The 27,478-nt window shown below is 42.0% G+C and overlaps 1 protein-coding gene across 4 annotated transcripts in view; it reads left to right on the plus strand.

Annotated features, from left to right (window-relative positions):
* The first annotated feature begins 22,334 nt into the window (after window positions 1-22,334).
* fu (STKc_STK36 domain-containing protein fused) overlaps window positions 22,335-27,478 on the plus strand; it is a 197,196-nt gene continuing 192,052 nt past the window's right edge. For all 4 annotated transcript variants that reach the window (XM_067141970.2, XM_067141971.2, XM_067141974.2 and 1 more), the window contains exon 1: window positions 22,335-22,485. In XM_067141970.2, the coding sequence (XP_066998071.2) occupies window positions 22,375-22,485 (111 nt within the window). In that variant the 5' untranslated portion in view covers window positions 22,335-22,374. The remainder of the gene's footprint in view (window positions 22,486-27,478) is intronic.

Below are 27,478 nucleotides of genomic sequence, written 5' to 3' on the forward strand. Positions count from 1 at the left end.
TTCTTCATGTTTATCTCGAGACCATTCTCCAGTGCCCATTTTGCCAGGGCTTTTAATGTCGTCTGTAATTCCTCTTTGTTGGGGCCCGCTATGACCATATCGTCGGCGTACATCAGGAGGGTCGTCTCCATTGTATTTCTAAGGATATTGGTGATGTTCGCAGTGGCTATATTAAACAGTGTTGGGCTGATGGGGTCCCCTTGTAGTACACCATTTGTCTGCCTGATTTTGTGAGATGTTGTTATTCCATCATCTACTACAATGTCGTATGTCAAAATGTCTTCTATTATTTTACTAATGTAGTGTGTCTTTCCAATCATGCCTTCGATGTTTTGCAGTAGTTGTTTTCTGTCTATAAGATCAAAAGCCTTTTTGTAATCAATGAAGACTGCGTAGTATTTTCCCTTGGGCATTCTTAGTGCTGATTCTATCTCGTCCAGAAGAAATTTTACAGCTTGTGTTGTGTTTCTACCCTTCCTGAACCCGAATTGGCATTCTGGTATTTTTGAGTCTACTTCCTGTTCGAGTCTCCTCGTTAGTATTTTAGTATAGATTTTGAAGATGTTATTCTCCAGTGCTATTCCTCTGTATGAATTTGTGTCATTTGTTTCCCCTTTACCTTTGTATAGCATTTTGATCTTCGCAGTTCTCCAGCTTTCCGGTATTGTCCCTGATTGCAGGCATATGTTGAAGAGATTGGTCCATAAAGGAAGTAGTATTTCCAATGAGTCTTTTAAGATTTCCATGCAAATATTATCTGGCCCAGGGGCTTTCCTACTTTTCGCTTTAGTGATGGCGTCTGCGATCTCTTGTGGTGTTATCGGTAGTGGATTTTGAATCCGTTCCTCAGTTATGCTTCTGCACACAGCTACATTAATGTTCTGTTGATTTAGTATTTTCTTGAAGTGTTCTTCCCATTCTTACATCGGTATAACTGTGGCTTGTGTTACATTTCGCTTCTTCAGGGCAATGAATGGGTCTTTCTTTGCTGCTTCTGCGATTCTATTCGCTTCTCCTTCCATGAATGCAGTTCTCGTTTCCTTCAAAAGTTGCTTGTAATTTCTCCTCTTAGTTGCATAGGTTTTAAGATCTTCGTCTCTTCCTGTCGTTTTGGCTACGTATAACGCTTCTATTGTTTCTGTACGTATTTTATAACATTTTTCATTAAACCAGGGCTGAGCTCTACGTTGTCTTGGTGGAATAAGAGCTTGTTGAAGTATGTTATTGATTAGTTCTAATGCCCCAGTTGTGTTGCCCTCATCTATGAGCTGCGCTGAAGTTTCTATTTGCGTCTCGTTTTGTTTGAGGATATTTATATCAATCTTTCTTGATGGTCTGTCGTTGGTGGTCTTAGTCATGTATTTTGTCTGCATATTTTCTATTTCAAATGTATTGTGAATAGGAATATGTTTTCTGATTGGTGCTGCAGAAGACGACCATAAACCTTCTTGGGCCAGATTTCGAACATATTTTCCTCTATAAAATACTAAATCAATTTGAACTGGTGCCGTTGTGTGCAAAATATGTTTTGAGTTCTGAGTCGTTTACAAGTTTGAAGCCTTCCTCGCTGAGTGTTTCCAGAATCAGTTAAGTCTTGTTACTGATTTTATCTATTCTTCAGTTAAGATCTCCTGCTAAAAGGACTGACTCATCATGTTTCACCTCCGTCAATGGTTTCATTAAGTGTTCTATTGCATCTTCCGTTGTCCAGTGTGGGGGCATGTACAGGCCTACTGTTGTGAGAAGTGTTGTTCTTGTTATTAGCAGATTGTCTTCTTTCGTGGCGCTGGTTATCTTTCCAATAGTCGGTTTGAAGAAACATGAAACACCTCCCTCCGGCCCACCGTCAGTAGACTTGGCGAATGAATGTGTACTGTAAAATCCTTGGATGTGTATTGGTTCTAAGAGGAAAGTCTCTGTTGCAATTATAATACCTATGTTTGCAAGTGTATCGTGGGGGAATATGTATATGGTTTGCCATTTTCACACTAAGCGAATTCTGGGACTGTACCTTAATTAAGGCCACGGTCGCTTCCTTCCATCTCATTTCCCATCGTCGCCAAAAGATCGGTCTGTGTTGATACGACGTAAGGTATATAGCAAAAAAGTCATTGTGCGACAGCCAGTTTTTGTGTATTTGAGTGTACGTAACATTTTGCAACCAAAAGCCTCAAAATACCGGTATGTAATATCAAGGTTATTAAAATGCTTCAGAAATGCTTTTATTGGGCATAAAATGTAAGGAGAAAAGTTATTTTTAAACAAATAACAATATGAACCATTGTCATATTACATAATGGTGCAAAAGTCAGTCAATGCGTGAAGCACAGGTTAGAAGGTATTTCCCATATTCTCAAGATTTGGGTTCCGTCAGTGATCGGAAAGTGTATTCTTGTACACTGAAATAATCGCTTAACGTCACTGGTGCATACTTCTCTGTTGAGAATCTGGCTAACAGTAAACAAACTGGTGCAATCGGGATTTCTCTTCAGGACTGACTGAATTGTTTAAATGATTTTTTCATATATTGAGCTGCGAAGAACGTTCAATTTTTTTAATGTCGTAGTTGTCCATTGATTCCATGAACGATAGTCCAAAAGTTTCATACTTTTCTATGCTTTAAAGACTCCAGTCAAAGTCATATTTGATGTTCGCAACATCACATGCAATTTTAGGATTCTGCAAGGTTATCCTCACCAATGACTAACTCAGGAGGGAAAGGGCCAACTACAGTCTTAACATCTTGAAGGTGTTCATTTTAGAAATCGACTGCCTTTATCCAAGTGTCGCTCGTGGTAGTTGCTCCCAGTAAGCTGGCACGTGTAGGGCACCCTCACAAATTCCTTGTTGTTTGAAGAAACAAGTTACATTGACTTTGTAACTTTTCTGCCAAACACATGAAACGGACGAGAACAGTGCCTTCAACATACAGGCTGTCGAGTCGGTGTACATTTAAAGAATTCTTCTGTACGTCTCCAGGGCAGTAATTTTGTTCATTATTAACGAACCTGGCGATTGTTTCGTGAGCAGTGCGTCCTCAAAATGGGTTGGCAGTGATGTACGGTACGGTTTAGATGCTCTGTTCGAACTCGGCTTTCTCACAACTGAAGCCCGATTCACAATGCAAACGTAACGTAAACTTGAAATTAACGTTAACTTAGAAGTTGGCGGCCATGCTATCTAATGGATCCATTCACAATGCGCCGAGGTAAACTTAACAGCGAGTCCGTAAAATTAAGCGATTGCAAACTCCAAGCTCTTGCGGTTAATTTTACGTTAGTTTTAAGAAGCAGCCAATCAGAGCAGATGTAAACATTGTATTTTGTGTACGATATTATGACTTCTTTCGATGAAATACTTGTAATTCTCTTTCAAAATAATCTTTGTGTGTATGTATGATAAAAGGAAAAATAATTACAAAGACGCTGTACCGAAAAATAGTACATGGAAACAAATATCCTGTAGTAATGAAATATGACGGTAAATGGCGGGATACATGCTCGCAGAGCTGGCGAACGGACGAGAGACATTCCCTCTCATAGGTAAAACAGTTTCCCTGTATATTTCTTAACATTATGACGGACTACTAGTTCACGAAAACGATATCATCCAAACAAATAGATACAAACATCTCATCGGTGTGTGATAGCTAGGAGCACAGGAGACCTTACACTTCTTTTTATTAGAAAAGTGGAATCAGATCGTAAGATAGTTTCAAACAGTTCAGGTTTCATCCACATGTACAAAATGAACTAATGAGGGTCATTTGTTATATTAGATTACCGAAATCGTCCTGAGATAACCTTCTTTGATTCAATGGATGAACCCATTTTCTGCACCGTTGCTTAGTTCGCCTTTTAATGTACACAGCTCCCAGAAGTAAAGCAAGAGGTGTTTGAAGTAATATGAATTCCACTACCACGTTTTTCGATTCCATCGAGGTATTAAAATATAAAAATGCGAGATAGCCCAAAACTTTCGTGCTAAATAACATGGCAGTGTTTTGATTGGCTGCTGTGTACTCTTTAACGTTCCTCCATTGTGAATACCTCAAATTTTACGGTTACGTTACGTCGTTAAGTTTACGGTTACGTTTGCATTGTGAATGGGCCGTAAGTTTGCGCAGTGCATCAGCCCTAAACATCATGGTTTCATACACAGCAATCCATACGTAAGACGAGCCTATTTCCTTTGTAATGGACTCCACAGCATTATCCTAGCGAAGTCTTCCTGATCATCTTGAGCTTGGTGAAAAGTGTACTTAAGAAAAGCGTGGTATTTTGGCACCAGAAAATTGTTCCTTGGTATGTTTACGGTGATCACGGTTTCACACGTCTTATGAAACTCACTTGAGAAGAATACTTTTGCAATGTATAGGAGCTATCTATAGATCTTTTAGCCGTGCCACTGAAGATACTGGTCATGCCATCCACAGCTGTCATGTGGAATTGCCCGCCACCATATTTCAAAGGTATAGCAGCACGATGCTCCGTTGATTAAAGATGGCTGCTGTCAAATAGAATTTTACAAATTGCCGCCGCCACCACATTTCAAAGGTAAGTAGGTAAGTAGCTAAAGAGTGCAGCACTAACGTTTGCGATGCAAGATGGCGGATAACAGCTGTCAAAAAAAAAAGCACGTGTCTTTGTTAAGCACGTGGAATTTTTCAAATTGCCGCCATCACATTTCAGAGGTATGTAGCTAAGCATAGCAGCACGATTGTGCAAGCACCCTTAAGCAGTCCCATAAAATGCTATGTCTAGCCTCCATCTTGCGCAAGCACCCTCGAGGTGTCTCATAGCCGTCATCTTGTGTCCATCTTGCGCAAGCATCCCAAGGGAGTCCCATAAAATCCTACGTATAGCAGCCATCTTGCGCAAGCACCCTCAAGGCGTCTTATAAGGAGTCATGTTTAGCCGCCACCTTGTGGCAATTAGCGTCGGGAAGGGCATCCGGCCGTAAAACTAAGGTTAAGCCCCCCCATGAGGTTAGGCTTGCTGTCTTGTGCTAGGCTAAGCCCCTCTAATATAGCCGATGTGAGGTTAGGCGGTGTTTCATAAGGAGTCATGTATAGCCGCCATCTTGTGCAGTTGATGTCGGGAAGGGCATCCATCCGAAAAACTGATGTTAGGCTTGCTATCTTGCGTTAGGTTAAGCCCCTCTAAGATAGCGGATGTGAGGTTAGGCGGTGTCTCATAAGGAGCCATGTATGGCCGCCTTCTTGTGCAATTGGCGTCGGGAAGGGCACCCAGCCGTAAAAATGAGGTTAGGCTTGCTGTCTTTGCTGGTTAAGCCCCTTGAAGCAAGTTGATAAGGGGCAGCCATGTTAACGGTTGTCAAAACAAAGCGAATTGGCGCGAAAGCATATGTTGAGGTGACAGGGAGATCGTGCATGCCAATTTAATTCCCTAAGTTTTAAGAAGTGAAAACGTAGATTCTCGCTTTAAAGAATGCCAGCCGTAAGCTCAGCGTATGATTGTACTAATCGGAGTAATGAAACCAAGGATATATCGTACTTTAAGTATTACTGAATTATAGCCGAGATTCCTTTTTGTAATTAAATCCATTTTATTGTTTACTTAGCGTAAGTACGGATAGCCACGGTAATTATTTGTCGAATTTTGTTTCAGATTTCGTTTAAAGAACAAGGAATTGACCGAACAATGCGTTGTGAGGGCGAAAAGAGATAAATGGTATCCCACTCAATTCAGTTGCTTATGCTCTGTACATTTCCAGCCTTATTTAATTTTCATTCACATTTACAAATAAAGGAAATGGAGCGCCCACCACCAAGAAAACGTAACCACAAAAAATCACTTATTTCGTTCAAACGTACACCAAGTATGATAAATACAGCATTTTACTGCTAGTTTTGAAATGTATACAGCCTTTATTTTTAAAACTGTGCCACACTTCATAATGGACAACTTTCAAGCTTACCTTTCAGCTAGTAATCCCAGTATGATATGGTAATGGGAGAAACATCATATCCCACCTATACTATAATAAATAATTACACTAAACGATTATTGTGGTAAAGTATTCATGGACTGCCTCTGTTGTGCACTGGTTAGCGTGAGCAGCTGCCACCCCTGGAAGCCCGGGTTCGATTCCCGGCTCCGCCACGAAATTTGAAAAGGGGTACGAGTGCTCGAACGGGATTCTATCAGCCTGGGAAGGTCAACTGAGTAGAAGTGGGTTCGATTCCCACCTCAGCCATCCTCGAAGTGATTTTCCGTGGTTTCCCAATTCTCCTCCAGGCAAATGACGGGATGGTACCTATATTAAGGCCACGGCCGCTTCCTTCTCCCCCCACAAGGCCCCTGTTCAGCATAGCAGGTGCACCCCTCCCTCACAGTTGTATCCCCCGACCCAATGTCTCAAGCTCCAGAACACTGTCCTTGAGGTGGTAGAGGTGGGATCCGTCGCTGAGTCCGTGGGGAAAAAACAACCCTGGAGGGTAAACAGATTAAGAAAGGAACACAGTAATCATGAGGATGCAATAATTTTAAAAATATGAACAGAATGAGGTTGTAACCTATTGTAGGTCCCTATGATTTTAAGGCTTCCTGTCAAATATTCATGTCCATCGTTTTTATTCTAATTTACGCTTAACCACAACAGCCAAGCAGGGTAACGCTCTTGTTGCGATTTCGAGGCCTATTCGTGTGTCACTGTGCGATGATTTCGAACTACCCTACAATCAACTGATCGTGATGTCGGCCTCGTGCCGCAATGTGATGAAGTGGCGGTATTCGCTTTAATGCTTCAAGCTTTCGGCAACGGTCTTTAATTCTTCCCCAGTGATTCTAAAATGCGCATTTTCTACACTTTTCGTCATTTAAAGGCCATGCCCCCTTGCTTGTTTGACCACAGGAAACATGGCGGACGTTCGTTCTATTAGGTTCACCCAGGCAGCGCTTCCGCCTCTCTATGTTATTCTAGCTCGTTGCATTACACATATGCGATTGCTACATGCTCTAGCGGAAAAAGTTTAGAACAATTGTCGATGCATGCATCATCGATACGTAATGTGTACACGCTTTAAAACATGGCTATTCTTTGTGCTTTAAGTTCATGCACATAGGTAGCAGCACACAATTGCGATCGTTGTACACTCTAGCGGAAGAAGTTTAATATGATAGTCGATGCATGCAAAATCGGTAGGTGATGGATACAAGCTCTAGCTGTTGCAAATAAAACCTTACTACTGTTCTGTTCACAAGATTTTTAAACATAGCTATTTTTAATGATTCTCTTAACAACGTAGAGAATAGAATTGGTTATCTTTGTGCTTTTGCCGAGTGTTGACTACGTAGGCGTTGGTTTCGAACTTCGCATGCTGACGTAGTATACCAAGAGACCATGACATCACGACCACGTGCTCTTGTTGGTAAACAAAGCTACGGGCTTTTTTGACAGCTGTCATATTGACGGACCCTAACCTCACTTTGAAGGACAATAGAGATTCGCTAACCTCACTGCTGCCATATTTACGGCGCTAAACCTCAAAGCTGCCACCTTATGCATGTTGTAGTGCGGAATTTAAAATCCAACAACAGAACATCGCTAACCTCACTGCTGCCATCTTCAAACGTTCACTGTTCCAACACTTAAAACAATCAAGCAGATACTGATTTCTGTTAGGAAAACGCAACTCATTGCACCTCGGGGATTTTATTAGGTAATTCTGATAAGACGTGACCCTTGGGTTCCATTCCTTGTTATGTGTAGCTTTTCTTCGGTTCTGAACACAAAACCATTTACCAATAAAGATTCATTTGCAACACTTAACAAAGTAGAAGCGTTCTTGCTAATAACAATCGATGAGGGTGTTGCTGCTGTTAAAAATGTGCCTACTTCAGCTAACTCCTTCCGGGAGGAGGAGGGCGTGGTGAGGCGCTAGACGAGCCCGTTCGCCTATTAGCCCCTTAGCCCTAGGAGGAGGAGAAGGAGTAGGACGCAGTAAGGAGGTGGAGGAAGATTCCTTTCATTCTTTTGCCCTTATAATAAGCCCAGATGCCCTTCCAGACACAAACTTTACAATGTAAGTTCCTCAGCGAGAATCATTGTTTTTACAACTACTTACACGGTTTTTAGAGGGTAAAACCAGGCTCCGGCACATAACCTACTCCTGTCCAAGGAGCCTGCACAAGGCTTAACGTCCCCATCCGACAGATGAATCACCATCAACATCTTGTACCCGCAATCATTCTCGCTACTTCTGTTACTTTTCGGGAGATAGCGGGCTCGGACCCCTACTGTCGGCAGCCCTGAAGATAGCAAATGCTAGGTGGAGGCTAGCCGCTGCTAGCCCTTTCCTGCACGATCGTCAGTCTTCCTGAAAACGGGTAATTACATAAAACATAAGGATCTGGCCGGATACCCTTCCTGACGGAATAAGTTGCCATGATTTGAATCGCGGTATCCATCATTTTATTTCTGTAAGTGTCTAACTTGCGTGTATGCAGGAACAAGGTCATGCGTATTTTTTGCTGAGATAACATGCCACTTCCGTTCACGTTCTAAGCAAGCAGAAACTCACAGTACTGCGTCCATTTGGTCTTACAACTTGGCTGTTTGAAGTGGCTCAGTTGTTATTCCTGAGAGGAATATATATTGTATAAGAGCATTTTTCTCATTATCTTTCTATAATCCAGATTTTCATTAGTCCACATCACCTTCGGTCCTGTTTAGTCTAGAAAATTGAGGTTCTACTATACATGGATTGTAAACTTACAGCATACAGATATACAACATTAGCTGCGATCCTCAGGCACTGAACTGAAGCAAAACATCTACAGTATCCCCTACCTGTTATCTTGTAGAGCGTAAACGGGGCGTTGAGCTAAGTTGAAGAATTAGTCATCGGGCATTGTGCTGACCTAACATCTACGGGATTATCTCCTGCCTGTTAGTGACCTCATACGACTAAACTGAGCCAGGATCAAACCCGGAAACGCCAAAGTGCCAGAATTTAGCCCCTTAAGAGTTCTGCTGTGTACGACTAGAATGAGCCAGGATCGAACCTAGAGACGCCGAGGTGCTAGAATCTTGTCCCTCGGAAGTTCTACTAAGCTCCTTCAGACTAAGCCAAGATCGAACCTGGAGACGCCGAGGAGTTAGAATTTTGTCGTTCAAAAGTTCTACTAAGCACCTTCAGACTAAGCCAAGATCGAACCTCGAGACGCTGAGGTGCTAGAATTTAGTCCCTCAGAAGTTCTACTAAGCACCTTCAGACTCAGCCAGGATCGAACTTCGAGACGCCGAGGTGCCAAAAATTGGTCCTTTAAAAGTTCTTCGGAGCACCTTCAGACTGAGCTAGGATTAAACCTAGAGACGCCGAAGTGCTAGAATTTTGTGCCTCAGAAGTTATTCCGAGCACTTTCAAACTAAGCTAGGATCGAACCCGGAAACGCCAAAGTGTAAGACTTTAGTCCCTCAAATGTTCTACCGGCACGACGTATACCGGACTAAGCCAGAATCGAACCTGTTATGTTATAATGCTAGCGCTTCTAAGCTACTCAGCCCTGCAAGAGAGAGCAGGTTGCCGCTGCAACTTTTGACGCACGCTGTAGGCGAGCAGTGAACGTTGTACTGGGCGAAACTCGCTGAAGCATCACTCACATTCCAGCAGTGTCCATGTGCTGGCCGAATTGATGTAGCTTGTGTGTGGGTTTGCTTCAAGCTTACACTAATACAACGATTTACTAAAACACATCCCTGATATTTTTCTTGTTCGGGAGGGACTTACACATCGGTGCTAGAACTCTAGAGTCTGCTTATTCGAAACCCGGTGCTGGTACATACCTACTCGCAAGGCATAACGCCCGAACTACACCAGGGAGCGACCAGCTGCTTCCCCCGCTCCTAGTCCAGGTTTACAGCCGGATACCCTTCCTGACGCCGCAGGACCGGGATTCGACCGGTTGCCCTTCCTGAGGTAACAAAACCGGGATTTATTTTTGCTAAGTCACTACAGTTTTGCTTGCACAAGAGCATGTCAGATGCAAGTCGTGCTGAGCAGCATTCGCCTAAGGCTGTAGTTGCTTCAACATGCTTTAACTCGAATCCTAAAAGAAATCCGTTGGTTAGGGACCGTCAAGAAAGAAAATAGCGCATAACGAACTGCCTGCGTAAAGTAGCAAGCATGTGGATTTAGCTAGCACTTCGTTGATGGCCGCTGTAAAATTGCCCACTACCACATGTCGAAGGTATGTAGCCAAAGATAGCAGCTAAATAGAATTTCAAATCACCGCCACCACATTTCAAAGGTATAGCAGCACGGTGCTCTGTCGATTAAAGATGGCTGCTGTCAAAAAGAATTTTTCAAATTATACGCCACCACATTTCGAAGGTAATAGCTAAAGAGTGCAGCACTGAGGTTTGCGATGCAAGATGGAGGATGACAGCTGTTAAAAAAGCACGTAGATGTTAAATTACCAGCAGTTCCGTAAAGAGGGCAGCACTAAGGTTACCGATGCAAGATGGCGGATGAGAACTGTCACTTAGAATTTGCCCACCACCACATTTCAAAGGTATAGCAGCACGATGCTCCGATGATTAAAGATGGCTGCTGACAAATAGAATTTTTCAAATTGCCGCCGCCATCACATTTCAAAGGTAAGTAGCTAAAGAGTGCAGCACTAAGGTTTGCGATACAAGATGGCGGATAACAGCTGTCAAAAAGCACGTGGAATTTTTCAAATTGCCGCCGCCACATTTCAAAAGTGTGTAGCTAAAGATAGCAGCACGATTGTGCAGGCACCCTTAAGCAGTCCCATAAAAAGCTACGTATAGCCGCCATGTTGCGCAAGCAACCTTAAGGCGTCTCATAGCCGCCATCTTGTGTCCACCACCTTGCGCAAGCATCCCAAGGGGTCTCATAAAAGCCTATGTATAGCAGCCATTTTGCGACCGCCATCTTGCACAAGCACCCTTAAGGCTTCTCGTAAGGAGCCATGTATAACCGCCATCTTGCGCAAGTATCCCAAGGGGGTCTCATAAGAGCCTATGTATAGCAGCCATCTTGTAGCCGCCATCTTGCGCAAGCACCCTTAAGGCGTCTCATAAGGAGTCATGTATAGACGCTATCTTGTGCGATTGGCGTCGGGAAGGGCATCCAGCCTTAAAACTGAGGTTAAGCCCCTCCATGAGGTTAGGTTTCCTGTCTTGTGTTAGGTTAAGCCCCTCTAAGATAGCGGATGTGAGGTTAGGCTGTGTCTCATAATGAGCCATTTATAGCTGCCATCTTGTGCAATTGGCGTCGGGAAGGGCATCCAGCCGAAAAACTGAGGTTAGGCTCTTCTATGAAGTTAGCCTTGCTGTCTTTGTTAGGTTAAGCCCCTCCAAGATAGCAGATGTAAGGTTAAGCTCCCTCTCTTAGGCGTCAGGAAGGGCAGTCGGCCGTAAAACTGCGGTTAAGCCCCTCCGTGAGGTTAGGCTAGCTCTCTTTGTTAGGTTAAGTCCCTCCAAGATAGTGCATGTGAGGTTAGGGTCGAGCTCTTAGGCGTCAGGATGGGCGTCTGGCTGTAAAACTGAGGTTAGGCCCTTCCGTGTGGTTAGGCTAGCTCTCTTACGCATAAAAAGTTGGGTTAAGCCCCTTCAAGATGCCCAACAGCACCGCGCTGTTCTGGTGAATGAATTTCTGGCTACGGAAGACATTCATCTCATGGACTGGTCAGCGAGGTCTGTGGATCTGAATCCTATAGGACATGCCTGGGATGCATTGGGGAGACGAATTGCGTACTATCAGCCTCCACCAAGGACCCTCCAAGACCTTCGCATTGCTCTTTCGGAGGAATAGGATCGACTGCCACAAGAGCTCTTGGACCATCTGATAGAGAGCATGCCACGTCGCTGCGAAGCATGTGTGGCCGTTAGGGGTAACCATACACCCTATTAGCAGCAAATTTTGTTGTGGAATACATTGCCAAGTTTTGTTAGTTGTTGTAAGAGGTGTACCTTAGCTATCAGAACCTTTCTGACTGTTTTTGGACACGTTGTGTGATTCAGCTTCCGTTTGTTCAGCAATCCGTCTGACTTTCCTCTCAGGCGGTATGGCGTCGTTAGTGATTATGCTTAACTTTTGGATACTAGTGTATATACTGAAACAGGAACGCCCGTACTTCAGTTTTTCGGAGAGCATGAGAAACGACAAGGCGTGTACGGCCCATGCTAAGAGAGTGAGAGAGAAGGGTAGTGAAAAAAAAAATGTTATGATTAAAGTGGATCCTTCAGTTTATTCAATAGATATGCAAAGAATTATGTCACCTTTTACAGCTGAATCGTGGGGTTGTCCTTGAAGGCGTGGAGGTGACGTCGTCCTGCGGCGTCTGCGTCGTCTTGCGGTCGGCGTCGGCGTTGTCTTCCGTCGTTGGTGTTTTCTCTGTATTAGCGTTGATGGCGACTCGAACCTGAGGCAGGAACGGGGAAATGTGGAGCTTCCGCATCGGACGTCATGGGACTCTGGTGTGACACCTTTCTTAGGCGAAGCACACCGAAATAGTTCCCACAGTCAATGATGTTGAACGCACTTTACCAACAAGGATAAAGTCAGAGTCACAGTTCCATGAGAATAAGATGGAAGGAATTATCGTATTTGGAATAATAAACAAACGAAAACAATCTAGAACCTTCCGAGGTGCAGTGATTAAGCACTTCACAAAGAAAATTAAATTCACCGGGTACAGTCTCTGCACTGTACACCATGAGCACAATATTCACACACTTGTTGAAATAAACGACAGTCCAAGTTCTGTTACGTCGTGATTTTCAGAAGATTATCATTGACACTTACGATCATACGTGATTCTGAACAGGTTATGATGGGAAATGGCATGGTCCCTCGGAAAGAAATGACGATACCGTATTCCACAAGTTAATACTGTCTTTAAGAGGGAATGTCGGCACAGTTTTATTACGAACACAGTTCCGAAAAATGGATAGACACAGTCTTTAAATGAAATGAAGGTCTGCACAGTTTTATTACGAACACAGTTCCGAAAAATGGATAGACACTGTCTTTAAATGAAATGAAGGCTGGCACAGTTTATGTTAGAAACGTTATCGCTTTTTTCACACAGTCTTTAAATGAAATCAAGGCTGGCACAGTTTATGCTAGAAACATTATCGCTGTTTTCACACAGTCTTTAAATGAAATGAAGGCTGGCACAGTTTATGCTAGAATGTTATCACTGTTTCCACACAGTCTGTAAATGAAATGAAGGCTGGCACAGTTTATGTTAGAAACGTTCATAATACACAAACGAAATATAATCGCCCAGTCGTACAGACTGATAAAAAAGAAATTACGTTTTTGTTCAAGCCCAAGTACACAGCCGGACCGGGTGACGAATTATATCGCGACGTGCTTACTTGCACACACACACTGAGCTCACGGCTTACTGCCGACTCCTCTCACTCTCTCTGCCTACGGCACACTGCACACTCTCTGATTTACCCCAGGCTGGCGATTCGCTTATATTGCCGAAGGTCGGTGGCCGTGGCTACACATGTGGGCCCCAAGAAAATTTTATATCTTGGCCATCTTTACACCGATTGACATTAAATTTCGGCTAGCAGCGTTCATTATTCCTGCCTGCAAGGTGACGTTATTGAAATATTGATATCACATTTCGTTCATGCTGCAATGCTATGGAACACGAAAGAACCTTCTGCGTGACGTCGCTTGGCCTTGGCCGGTGTTCTGGAACAGCGCGAGCTTGCTTGCAGTTCCCACAATGCCTGTGCGCTCGGCGCAAGTTTTAAATGCTTACGGCCGGGTGATAGCGAGTTCCTCTTAATAAATGAATGAAACGTGAACGCTCGTAGGGCATTCCCGTTTCAATACGATTCCTCACGATTTTACGCTAAGCTTTTAAAATTAAAAAACCGAACATTACAGCCTACAGGCCATGTGGACGTATTGCAATGCTCAAGTATACTTGCACGACTGTAGGTCGATATTGTCCTTGACGGTGAGCCAGAGGTATTCCTGAATCCCATGGTAATGTGATGGGGAGGGCCCACGTAAAATAAACGGTGGTTGGTACGCGTGGATTTTGACGGGGTGGAAGGAGTACCTTTGGTCAAATACAGTAGAGGCAATACGGGACACTCAGCGAGATATCGAGGGACAGCTATTAGAGCTCTCTCTAGCGGGTAGACCTGAGTACTACTGATTCTGCCATAAGAGCACGTGTATTTGTGTGTGAAGTTTTTGGTGTTATTTATGCGTTTTCAGTGAGTTGACATAATTAAACAGTAGCGTGTGTCATTGCTTTATATCTCCTCTCAACATGAGGGGAAAGGCAGTTGCTGTGTTTGGCTGCAGTAACTATGAAGTAGAGAAGAATGCGCGGTCTATCATTCGCTACCCTCGTGACAAGAAAATGTAAGTAATATTGTTTTTGCATATATATTCTTCCAGTGACAAAGAGATTTTTATAGTACTTCATAATTTTCTGACCTGCTCGACCCATATTTTAACTGGCTTAAAATATAATACGCATATTTTATTGTATAGTGCAGCAGTTAACCTTCAATACGGTACCGACGTGTTGTTGTAGGTGTGATCTGTGCGTTTTGAAATGTCACAGAAGTGATTTGGATAAGGTGTTCAAGAAAGAAGGGACGTTACGCTTATATAAGAATTATAAGATCTGTTCAGATCATTTCAGGCCAGTGACTTTAAAAATCCTCGACTATACAGCCAAGGGTATGTTACATTTTTACTCTAATTGTATGTACACTGACTGACAGAGCAAATGCAACACAAAGAAGGAGTGGTTCGAAAGGGATGAAAGTTAGGGAAAAAACAGAGACTGCACGGACGAATAATTGATGTTTATTTCAAACCGATATGCAGGTTACACAATGCGCACGGCATCGACTCAGTAGGATGTAGGACCACCGCGAGCGGCGATGCACGCAGAAACACGTCGAGGTACAGAGTCAATAAGAGTGTGGATGGTGTCCTGAGGGATGGTTCTCCATTCTCTGTCAACCATTTGCCACAGTTGGTCGTCCGTACGAGGCTGGGGCAGAGTTTGCAAACGGCGTCCAATGAGATCCCACACGTGTTCGATTGGTGAGAGATCCGGAGAGTACGCTGGCCACGGAAGCATCTGTATACCTTGTAGAGCCTGTTGGGAGATGCGAGCAGTGTGTGGGCGGGCATTATCCTGCTGAAACAGAGCATTGGGCAGCCCCTGAATGTACGGGAGTGCCACCGGCCGCAGCACATGCTGCATGTAGCGGTGGGCATTTAACGTGCCTTCAATACGCACTAGAGGTGACGTGGAATCATACGCAATAGCGCCCCAAACCATGATGCCGCGTTGTCTAGTGGTAGGGCGCTCCACAGTTACTGCCATATTTGACCTTTCTCCACGCCGACGCCACACTCGTCTGCGGTGACTATCACTGACAGAACAGAAGCGTGACTCATCGGAGAACACGACGTTCCGCCATTCCCTCATCCAAGTCGCTCTAGCCCGGCACCATGCCAGGCGTGCACGTCTATGCTGTGGAGTCAATGGTAGTCTTCTGAGCGGACGCCGGGAGTGCAGGCCTCCTTCAACCAATCGACGGGAAATTGTTCTGGTCGACAATGGAACAGCCAGGGTGTCTTGCACATGCTGAAGAATGGCAGTTGACGTGGCGTGCGGGGCTGCCACCGCTTGGCGGCGGATGCGCCGATCCTCGCGTGCTGACGTCACTCGGGCTGCGCCTGGACCCCTCGCACGTGCCACATGTCCCTGCGCCAACCATCTTCGCCACAGGCGCTGCACCGTGGACACATCCCTATGGGTATCGGCTGCGATTTGACGAAGCGACCAACCTGCCCTTCTCAGCCCGATCACCATACCCCTCGTAAAGTCGTCTGTCTGCTGGAAATGCCTCCGTTGACGGCGGCCTGGCATTCTTAGCTATACACGTGTCCTGTGGCACACGACAACACGTTCTACAATGAATGTCGGCTGAGAAATCACGGTACGAAGTGGGCTATTCGCCAACGCCGTGTCCCATTTATCGTTCGCTACGTGCGCAGCACAGCGGCGCATTTCACATCATGAGCATACCTCAGTGACGTCAGTCTACCCTGCAATTGGCATAAAGTTCTGACCACTCCTTCTTGGTGTTGCATTTGCTCTGTCAGTCAGTGTAAATATTCCTCAAAGCATCACTGTCAACAACATTTTCATACTTTTCTTTCTTTTATCCCTCTTCTCAGATTAAAGCCGTGATTTTATAGATTTTCTTTCTGTTAGTAGGCTTCATGTTAAGAGGAAAATTGTCCAGCTTTTAAATGTTAAATCATTGCATCATCTGTGTAAGGAATGTGCCGATATTTTTATTGACAAGTGTCTTAATGTGATGATACAATGTTTTTTAAATGAGAAAAAATACAAATCTAACCGTAAAAGTTCAGGCAGGAATGCTAAAGCAAAAAAGTAATGCAGAAATGAAATATCAACCCATTTCACAGCAGTCCATTTCACATCTTGTTTATGTGTCTAATTTCAGTCTGTAAATAATAACCTTTCAAATACAGTAATTCTTCATTCATTTATCCAGAATTGCTTTAGCAACTTCGAAGTTAATATCTCAATAATACTTTCTTTCTAGACGTAATTTATTTAGCCATTTTCGTATATGCATTTCCATTGATATTTGAATTTAGCGCGACTTTTCAGGTCAAGTCACTAGGAGCGCCACCGACGAATTGTCTCCCATTTTATCAAGGCTAAATCCGTAAGTGTCGCGTATTGTCTCCACTGTATTTTATTTGGTTGTAGGGCTGTTTTGTCTTATGTAAAAAAGGGCATCACTGGCATATGTGCTTAATTGATTGTACAGTTGAAGGTGTGCCGTAAAACTACCTCTGTCCACAATCTGTATCCATTTATACAGGTGAAAGTTATATGTTGCCAAACGGCGACAGTATGCAGTAGAGGGTTAATGAATTTATTATCCAGTGGAAAGCAAGGCTCGTAACATTTGAAATGCAGATAAACATTGAAAAAACAAAATACCTGAAAAGCGGCACCCAGGCAGATGGGAAAATATTGATCTACGACATTCCACTACGGAAGATATCTGCGTTCCGTTAACTTGTCTCGTGCGGGGCAGCTGAAGAAGACACACTTGTGGACGATCGAGAAGAGTTAACACTGCCTGGTTAAAGTTGCCTCGGGTCACAGGCGGCGTACTTTGTGACTGTAAGTTCCCGCTGTGACTCACATCGAAGATCTTCCTCAGTGATGTTCGTTCACCCAGTGATACTTACTGTATGGGATGATATGTTTGCTGGCGTTAAAGAGACATTAACAGATCCTACGCGTAACAGATATGGGCATATTTAAATGGACGCTGGGTGTCACGCGGCTGGACCGCACTAAGAACGAATAGGTCAGAACACTCTTGGAGTTGGCCCGATTCCCGAACAAATTGAGGTGATATGGTCAGTTTGCCAGAGCTGACACAGAATCTATCCCAAAGTGAGCACTTACACTCAGCCCAGATGGACAACGGCCTCGAGGTCGACCTGAAAATGAGTGAATGGTCTGTCTGTGAACGCTGAAGACCGGTCGAAATGCAAGAAGACCGGGAAGAAGAACAGAAATCGGCAACCTCTGCTGGTTTTTAACCCACGATCTTCAGATACAGTGGCGGAAACTACCTCTCATCTAATGAAGTACCGTTTTGGAAAAGGAACGTGCCGGCTTGTGTGGCGTGCCATGCACCTCCATTGAGATGATTAATAGATAAATTGTGCGTCAATAGAATGAAAGGTCATGGGGAAACTGGGGATCCCGGGTGAAGCCTATCCGACCTCCGCTTTATCCGGCACAAACCTGGTTTGAATCCAGGACCAGCGTTAAAGGCCGTTGTCTAACCGTTTTATACACGAAGGTATAATGCCCTTTTTTTTACATAAGACAAAACAGCCCTACAACCAAATAAAATACAGTGGAGACAATACGCGACACTTACGGATTTAGCCTTGATAGAATGGGAGACAATTCGTCGGTGGGTATAATGTCAATACATAGTTAAATTTGGAGAATCAAATCACTTCATAATTAATTTAATTAACACCTTACTTAGGCGATACAAAGTAGGCCTATTTTGATCTTCTTTAGTACAATTAGGCAGAATTGCTATTGTTAGTGAGTCTTAAAATGTAAACCTATGAAACAATAATGTATTCGAAGGTCAATAAGAATTTCCTTCTAATATGAAAACCTATGAAAATATTTCGTATTCTATCAAAATGCTTAAACAATTTGTGGCAGCGCCCTTAAAACTCTTGCATTAACAGAAGATAGGAATATTTGAATTTGAATGCATATTCTATGCTAATTATTGAGCCATGTTAGCCATTTAGTATCTCGACGATCAGGAAATAAGAAATAAAAAATCATAATGGAAACAAATAATAAAAGTAGGTGAGATTTCACGTTTACATAATTCTAAATCTTTTGATCATAAGGCATGGGACCAATAGTTTTATGTGGAATCCGAACCAAAGAGATGCGCTCATCTGTTCCGAAAATTGCACATGCTCCTTTTTGGAGAAGGTGGTTCGAGGCTCAGTGTTGGCACTCCTAAATGTGGCTCTTCGTGGTTTCCCTTTTTCACACCATGTACCTTAATTCATGCCACGGTCATTGTCTTTCCACTAATGGCCCTCTCATTACACATCGTCGATGAAAACTTCAGTTGTTAGTGAGAAATTAAACATGCAACACAAATAATATCGCATTCACTGCAATCCGTGGTCACTTTCGTAAGAAGTCAGGCACGATAGGATTATACCGTTCTTCCCTAGAAAGAAGAAATACCGTAGGGCCGTCGCAAGGGAAGTAGGAGCAGGGAGATGCTACGAGCTAGGGGGCATCGTGGGTACCTTCTCTTACGTAGCCTGTTATGTTTTGAAAATCTGTTTAGGGGTTAAGAGGGCCTCACAACAGATATTCTCTAAAACTCAATTCTATTCGTGATTATAAAATTAATCTCGCACTCGTTTAGGTACTAATTGACTGCCTTCTGGTTTAGTTGTTTTATGTCTCATTAATCACAGTGCATGCTTTGCTTCAAACCAATTTAGCAGCCTCAGCATAAAAATACACCGTTGTCAGCCATGTTCTTTTAACCACGTTCAATAGACGGTCTATTGGAAAAATTCGATTTCTTCAATTAATTTAATTTATGTATGTTTATACTTATGCAATGCCGAGGGAAAATAGGAAATGCCAAATAAAGTGTAGGAAACAACGTTGGCTTAGAAAATAACTTCATTTCCGTAGGTATTAATATAGGCAATTAACATACTATACTTAACATTTTATGAGCTGCAATGTGTCAATGGTAATAAAACGGATAATGGTATCACACACACACACACACACACACACACACACACACACACACACACACACACACACACACACACACACACACACACACACACACACACACACACACACACACACACACACACACACACACACACACACCAGTCATGTACACTTCAGTTTATGTATTGTCTCCCAAACAGCGGAAGCAGAATCATGGAGTGCAGGAGTGATATTTCTCCCGTCATTCACCGCGCTTTCTCAATAGGGGGCCTTGAGCATTTACGTTTCTCTCTATCTCTCTCTCTCTCTCTCTCTCTCTCTCTTCCCTCCTCCTCCAGGTCAAATTGTCGGTGCTGTTAACAGAAGAGTGTAGCCCTTGTCATTTATGCTGAACCGGTGACAGACCACAAAATGTGTCCTGTTGCTACATAAATTGTACATTATTTACAATTCACAGTGATTTCTTATATATTATCATATAACCCTAGACATATTAAGTTTACTCTCTATTTTATATTTTTAAAATTTCTGAATTTTTCTCGTTTTTCATCTGACAATTTGGGGTCTCTCCTCTCTCGGTGAATCCGCTCTTGGTCCAACGATTCTGATCAGAATGTGGTACAGGACAAGGCTGTATTTTCTCACCCTCTATCTGCAACATCTGTGGAATGATGGAAGTACTAGAGAAATGGGAAGGAGGCATTTCCGTCGGATCAGCAAATTGCTGATACTCTGATCTTAGCCAATAGTGCGAAGGAACTACAGTTCACTATGGGGAGCTTCATGTTTTTTAACAAGGAATATGTCTTAGAAATTAACAGAGGAAGGAAAAGAGTTATGAATTTTGGCAAACAAACTGACAGACAATCAGCTCGACATGAGGGAGGTGGCTTGGTTTGAAGTTGGCGAGAAATGAATGTATTTGGGCTTCGTGATATTCAATGCAGGAGATAGTTCTGGTGAAATTAGGAGAGGAATGGCTGTGAACAGGGAAGCCATTCACAGATGACCAGAATCTGGAAGGGCCGATGAATAACTAAGAACACCAAATTACACTTGGTCCAATTCCTCATCTAACCCATTTCTCCCGGCGCATTCTCCGTATCTCTTGGACTGAACATCGAACGAATGTGTGTATGTTTTCTAAATAAGTGAACATCCGGATAACACACTTCTAGCGGATCGTTCTAGCTTACCTCCGGTACTTCGGATACGTCACCAGAAGAACTGCTGTCATACAGACTTTTGTAGTAGAGGGCAAGGTTGAAGACAGAGAATCTTCGAGGAAGATATCCTATTAGATGCGTTGACCAACTACAGCCTCTGATAGGGTGTCTGCTACACACATATTGTACATGATTGCCAGACCTGACGTGACCAAATTAGATGTTATATAGTTGTACACCAGACCGTGTCAAGTGCTGAGAATTGAAGAGGAGGATAAGGGGCTGATGACTTTGATGTATAGATGCTTAAAACGCCAATCATTATTGAAAGAGTGTATCCACGTCTTTCTTCGTATTTTCTACATTTTTTCTTGTAAACAAACAATTCAAGTAAAAACTTTCCAAATCGTCGGATACATGGAAGCTGGTCAGACACAAATCGAAGTCTCAGCAGCCCTGGTTCTCCCATAAAGTGTCATTTTCAGGCTTTAGTGATTGGTCTGATACACACGATTTATGTTCGTTACAAGCCAGTACAATGTCGCCCAAAGTCAACAATTTCACATTAGGTTCGATATGTGCCATTAACTACTTGACGAAACTGGACGATGAATTCAAGGCACTGTCCTTAGAGCCTGTCACGCCTCAGCAGTTAGAATTTCATGGCAAACTGTGTACCCGGAGGCCCAGGAAAGCTGGCCTCCTTGCCAGATGTCCGGTAGTGTAAGCGAGGATCGATTAAAGCTTTCATTCCATAGCCGGACAGGTTGAAAATAGTGTCTACCTCGCTTGATCTAATGCAGGGAAGAGCGCGATTTTTTTTTTTTTTTTTGCTATTTGCTTTACGTCGTACCGACACAGATAGGTCTTATGACGGCGATGGGATAGGAAACGCCTAGGAGTGGGAAGGAATCGGCCGTGGCCTTAATTAAGGTACAGCCGCAGCATTTTGCTGGTGTGGAAATGGGAATCCACGGAAAACCATCTTCAAGGCTGTCTCTCTTCAGAGCAGCTGTGATGTTGTAAGAGGTTTAGGCTACGTGTTAGCTTCTTGAAGAAATGATGCAGTCAGATCAGCATGTAGGACTAAATATGAAACAAAGACACATTAACCCCATGCTATAGTTGGCTGTGGTATAGTCGGCACCATCGAAATCAGGATCTGAGCGAATGGAGGAACGTTGTCTTCTCAGATGAATCCAGATTTAGTTTTAAAAATTATTCCTATTGCACATTTGCATTGAGAGAACCTAGAACGCTTTCAGGAATGGGATCAGGTAGCTGGTTATGGAATATTGATATGGACAGGCATCAAGTTCAAGAAATGTACACAGCTGCACATATTCACTAGTGGTGCTGCTACTACCTGGAGATACAGTAACGAGGTACTCTAACAACATGCGTAACTTTCCAGAGGCGGCCCAATCTTCATTTTCATAGACAACAATGTAAAGTACTGACACTTGCACATGGAACCGACCTGATGGATGAAACTCTTGATGTTGAAGATATCTGTAGTAGGCTATAGATTGACCAGCGATGTATCCAGACGTAAACCTTATACTGCATGCCTGAGATTAGATTAAAATATTGTGTTTGAGACGTAAGAAAGAAAACATAAGTTTGCACACAAATAATGGACATATTGGTACTAATTCTTAATACAAAGGATAAATTCTTCATACGATTAGTTTTGAGAGTAAACGAGAAGCGCATTGTACCATAAGTATCGATTTGCCTGGAATGATAGCCCGGGAAGACAAATTGTCTCTCTTCAAAACAGCTGTGATGTTGTAAGGGGTTTAGGTTATGTGTTAGTTGCTTGAAGAATAACTGCTGAAATGGACAATTATGAAGTATTGGGAATGGTTGGTGAAGGATCTTTTGGTAGAGTGTATAAAGCGCAAGATAAGCAGAATGGTGCAATTGTTGCCTTCAAAGTGATCCGAAAGGTAATGTAACTATTTACCTTTGAAATTGGTTTTCCTGTTTAATTTCGATCATAGAATGTTAAGTGTTTGAAGCTCTTCTGTTAAATGTGCTCTGTCCCCTAACTGCTGCATCATAAATATTTGGTTGACCTTATGTTGCTTGAATTCTATGAATGCTAGACGTGGACGTTCTGGCTTTCATCCAGGCAAGAATGGGCCACTGTACTGTGAATACAGAATCGCGTGATGTGATAAAAGTTTGAAATAAGGTATGTCTCGTTGATGATAATTCTTGAGATGTGGCCGTGGTGTCACTATACGATGTATAGATGAACATTAGCTGTTGATTGATTTCTTACTTGTCATCCCTGGACTTGGCGATCTTTAAAGTATTCATTCATCGTTACGGCCAGCTATGGGCTTCGTTTACACAAGTCGCGTGTCCTGTCCTTTAGAATTATTATTATTATTATTATTATTATTATTATTATTATTATTATTATTATTATTATTATTATTATTATTATTAATAATTATATTAACATATACCAATGTTTGTTTATTGTAGTAGGCATGTGGTAGAAATAGGCTAGTATTTTTATTCGTTGTCTGCTTTAGTAGGTGGTACTGAGGATAATTTACATCCAGTCCTAGTATTTGCAGGATGTAAACAATATAGTAATATTGTACACACCGCTTGTTAGTGAATCACTTATGTTTAGCTGAATGTACATTGGTATAGGCCCTATCGTATATTATGAATTCAAGTATGATATACCGGTATGTGCATTCTTACTTCTCACTGTGGGGTGGATTGCAGAATGTTCATCAGGGATACTGTTCGTTACTATATAGTTCCTGCTAGGCTTAAATATTAACATCAGTTATATAAATATATACAGTGACCATCATAATTTTTCAGAGAGGCAGAGTTCCTTTGTATTGAACATAAAAAAGATTAATAATAAACATACCAGTACAAAGTTTAATTTTGCTTACTCCAGGATGAGTAGTTACACATACAGATACCAAAAATAAATATGCACTTCCTTTCATGAAAAGCCAAAAATTTGAGACATATGAATGTAATTACAATAATACAAAATTGCCTGTTCATAAATATTCGGACAAAAATGCAAGTACAACAAAAATATGAAGGATGGAGTTCATGTAGGAATATTAATACTTTGTGATTCTTCCCTTCCTGCGAAGCACTTCAGTCAGGCATCTCAGGATGCTGTCCATGAGTTTTCTTGTGGTGGAATGGGACAGTTTCTCCCACTCCCCTTGCAGTCGTCTCATCACATCAGCTTTGGAATTTATGGGAAGTTTCCAGATGTTGTTTTCCAGTATATCCCATAAATTCTGTATGGGGTTAATGTCAGGACTTTGTGGGGGAGGATTCACAACTTTAGGACAGTTGTACAACCACCATAGCTGTACATTATAGGCCGTATGTTTTGGGTCGTTGTCCTGATAAAATTTAAAACGGTCCCCAACTCCCATTTTTTTTGCACTTTTCTTTAGGTTGTTTTTAAAAATCTGAAGATACTGGCGGTGGTCCATGTTTCCGTCTGTACAAACCAGCTCACCTACTCCTTGAGCCAACATAAAGCACCAAACCATAACATGTCCGCCTCCAAGTTTTACTGTTGCCTTCATACTTCTTTCTTCAAACTGTTTATTGGGCTGTTTCCAAATTGTGATGTACCCATCTGAGCCAGAAACATTGAATTTTGATTCATCGCAGAAAATTATCTTCCACCAGTTCATGTCTTCACTAAGATGCTCCTTAGCAAATCGTTGTCACTTGATCCTATTTATTTTGTTGATATAGGGCTTCCTTCTTGCAGTTCGCCCGTGATAATCACCTCTATATAACACCCTCCAGATTGTACATGCACTGATCTTGTTTCCAAACTCGCTCTCAGCTGCAACAGCAATAGTGATTGTAGTAAGACATGGATTTCTTTTCACTTTTCTTACTACTGCCCTGTCTTCTCTCCTATTAAGGACCCTTGGGTGACCTGTTTGTGGCAAATTTTTCCTTTGATCATATGTACTGTTCTTTCCTCTGCATCCCATTTCACTCATGAATCGTTGCGTTTGCTTTGTGCATGAGGAAGGCACTGATTGGGACCTGCCTGCATAGCGCATAACAAGTGCAAAGCATGCCTTGAGTAGCTAAACATCTCCTGTCCAAAAAAAATTGACCAGCAAATTTTCGTATCTCAAATAAGTAAAAGGTATTACCGGTACTACTTTGTGTAAACTCATCTACAAATCGTAATTGGATAATTACAGTACCTACGAATTGCATTCAATTTTAGTAATTTTGAATTTATTACCTGTTCTTTCTTTAATAACAGGAGTTATTACATGTATAGATTATTGTGTTTAAAAAATCCTGTCACTGTATATATATTGAAATTTCAGAGATTAGGGCTAGAATTATTCTGTATGAAGGGGCCAGTGGTGAGGTAGACTCGTGTTACATGCTCATGTTTGATTTCATTGTAAGGATTGGAAATGAATTCGAAAATAAGAGAAATGTGGTTATGATATGGAAGTTTATTTATTTTTATTTATTAGCTGAGGCACCTGAGCTAAAGCTTGCTGTGGTGCAGTACATTCTAATATTATCATGGCTTCAGAGTATTTATAAAGTAAATTAATACACTCCAGTAATACAAGTTTGTTACATCAAATCAGGTAACAGTAATTTTGGTTACAAGAATAGAGCTAAGTACTACATATCACACATAAGTTACGTTAGTTTCATAAAATATTAATATATCCTATAAAAATAATCATATGTACCGGTATATGTTTTGTTTTATTTAATTGAATTGTTTCATAATGATGCACTGTAAGAGTAAACAAGCAGTGACACCAACTGCTGAATATACAAGAAAGAAAATATAAAAGTCAGTTTCAAAATTCATTAAATCTACATTTTTTCTACTTAAGATAATTATTTAATATTAATGGGAAGTACTAGCCTGATTCTGTTAGAATAGGATAAGCAGGTGCAAATTCATTCTTCTAGTTTAAGGTTATTCATCACTACACTTGAGAACATAGCGGTACCAGAGCCATACAGTAATGGACTTCATCATAAATGTTTGTGTCTTCAGTAAATCTGTGAAGAATGTGAGAATATTCTGATAATTTTTCAGTGATATCAAGTACTAACTTAACATATCTGCAACAATCCAAGTATTGTGCGACCTAGGATGTAGATAGTGAAGGATGTTTGCTAGTGGATGAGAGAGGAAATGCTACAGAATACAAATGTTAGACAGAAATAGACAGACATAGTTAATTGTTGAAAGAACAGGCAGTGAGCAGTTTTCAGGTCACTGGAGTAAAATGAATGACATACAGTGTATTATGAGCAGTAAGAAACAGTTTTGGAACAATGGAAGGGAAAGAAATGATGCAGTCAGATCAGCATGTATGCCTAAATATAAAACAAAGACACCTTAACCCCATACTATGTTTTGCTGTTTATTGACATTACTACATCTCGGTGCCTCATAAAATTTATCTACCTCTTCCTCATCTGCTGTGCCACATGTTAAGTAGACTGAGACGATGGTAGTCCAGATTCGTTGAACCATATCTACCCTCATCTCTCATTCACTTTGGTGCCTAGGCCTAATGGAAACTGTGTTACTTACTATAGATTACCTGGTAAACAGTCTCACTGTATATATATTGAAATTTCAGAGATTAGGGCTAGAAGTATTCTGTATGAAGGAGCCAGTGGCGAAGTAGACTCATGTTTGATGTCATTGCAAGGATTGGAAATGGATGAGAAAATAAGAGAAATGTGGTTATGATATGGAAGTTAATATAAATGGGAAGTACTTGCTTGATTCTGTGCTAAAATAGGATAAGCAGGTGCAAATTCATTCTTCTAGTTTTAGATCTCACTGTTTACGCAGCCATACCCCTTTTAACATCTGTTAAGAACATTGTAGACATTTCCATATTGCTGAGGACATTTTGTGCTTTGGCAAATGTTTATGGCGCTTTACTAACATACAGTCACAGTGAGCTTTTAATTCTAACTATTTTGAGAAAACATTTTATTTTGTGTCTGTTTAACATTACAACAAATGCTGGGGGTTGAGAAAGGCAGCAGCCGTGGCATTTACTAAGGTGCATCCTCAGTATTTGGCCGATGTGAAAATGGGAAACCGTGGAAAACTACCTTCAGGGCTGTCGGCAGTGGGGCTCTAATCTACCATTTCTTCAGTGCTAGTACTGCTGTATGAGTGGCTGCCTAGCCGAGGCAGTAAAGGCGTGTTCGGTTCACCTAGAAGGACGTGGGTTCGATTGCCTGTCAGGAAGTTGTAAAATTCAAGAAACAAGATTTCCACTTTCGGAGGTGCACATGGCCCTGAGGTTCACTCAGCCTACACCAAAAATGAGTATCAGGTTAATTCCTGGGGGCAAAGGCGGCCGGGTGTAGAGCTAACCACTCTACCCCACCAAATGTGGAGGTTACGGATAGTGGAAGCCTTTATCTTCCACCCCTCCAGGAGCCTTCATGGCCTGTACGGAGATGACTTTGCTTTGCTTTTAGTACTGATGTATATTGTTGTGGGGTATTACTTAAATATACCTGAGATTCCTGTTCTGGGGCTGTAATCTCTCAGCTTTATTTTCATAGTTTATCATTATTGATAGGCCTAATTTATTGAAATCTTGGCTTAGCCTATACCCGTAGTAATTCTCAGTAAATCAGCATTTTCAAGAGGAAAAGACCTAAGTAGATTTAATGCCAGGTAAAGGTAACAAATCAGAGGTGGTGAGTAATTTCAGGTACTTAGTCTGTGTTTTCTCCCAGACTGGCTGTATAGTGAGACAAATTGCTGGAGCAAGATACAGCAATAAGAGAAATGTTCGAAAAGAAATGTATTGGTTTTGGTAAACTTTCTGTGAGGGAATTGCAGAATAAAAAAAATAAAAAGTGCTCAAACTGCTACTGTCAAAGGGTAAATAT

The sequence above is a fragment of the Anabrus simplex genome, chromosome 2 (assembly GCF_040414725.1).
Source record: "Anabrus simplex isolate iqAnaSimp1 chromosome 2, ASM4041472v1, whole genome shotgun sequence".
NCBI lineage: Eukaryota > Metazoa > Arthropoda > Insecta > Orthoptera > Tettigoniidae > Anabrus > Anabrus simplex.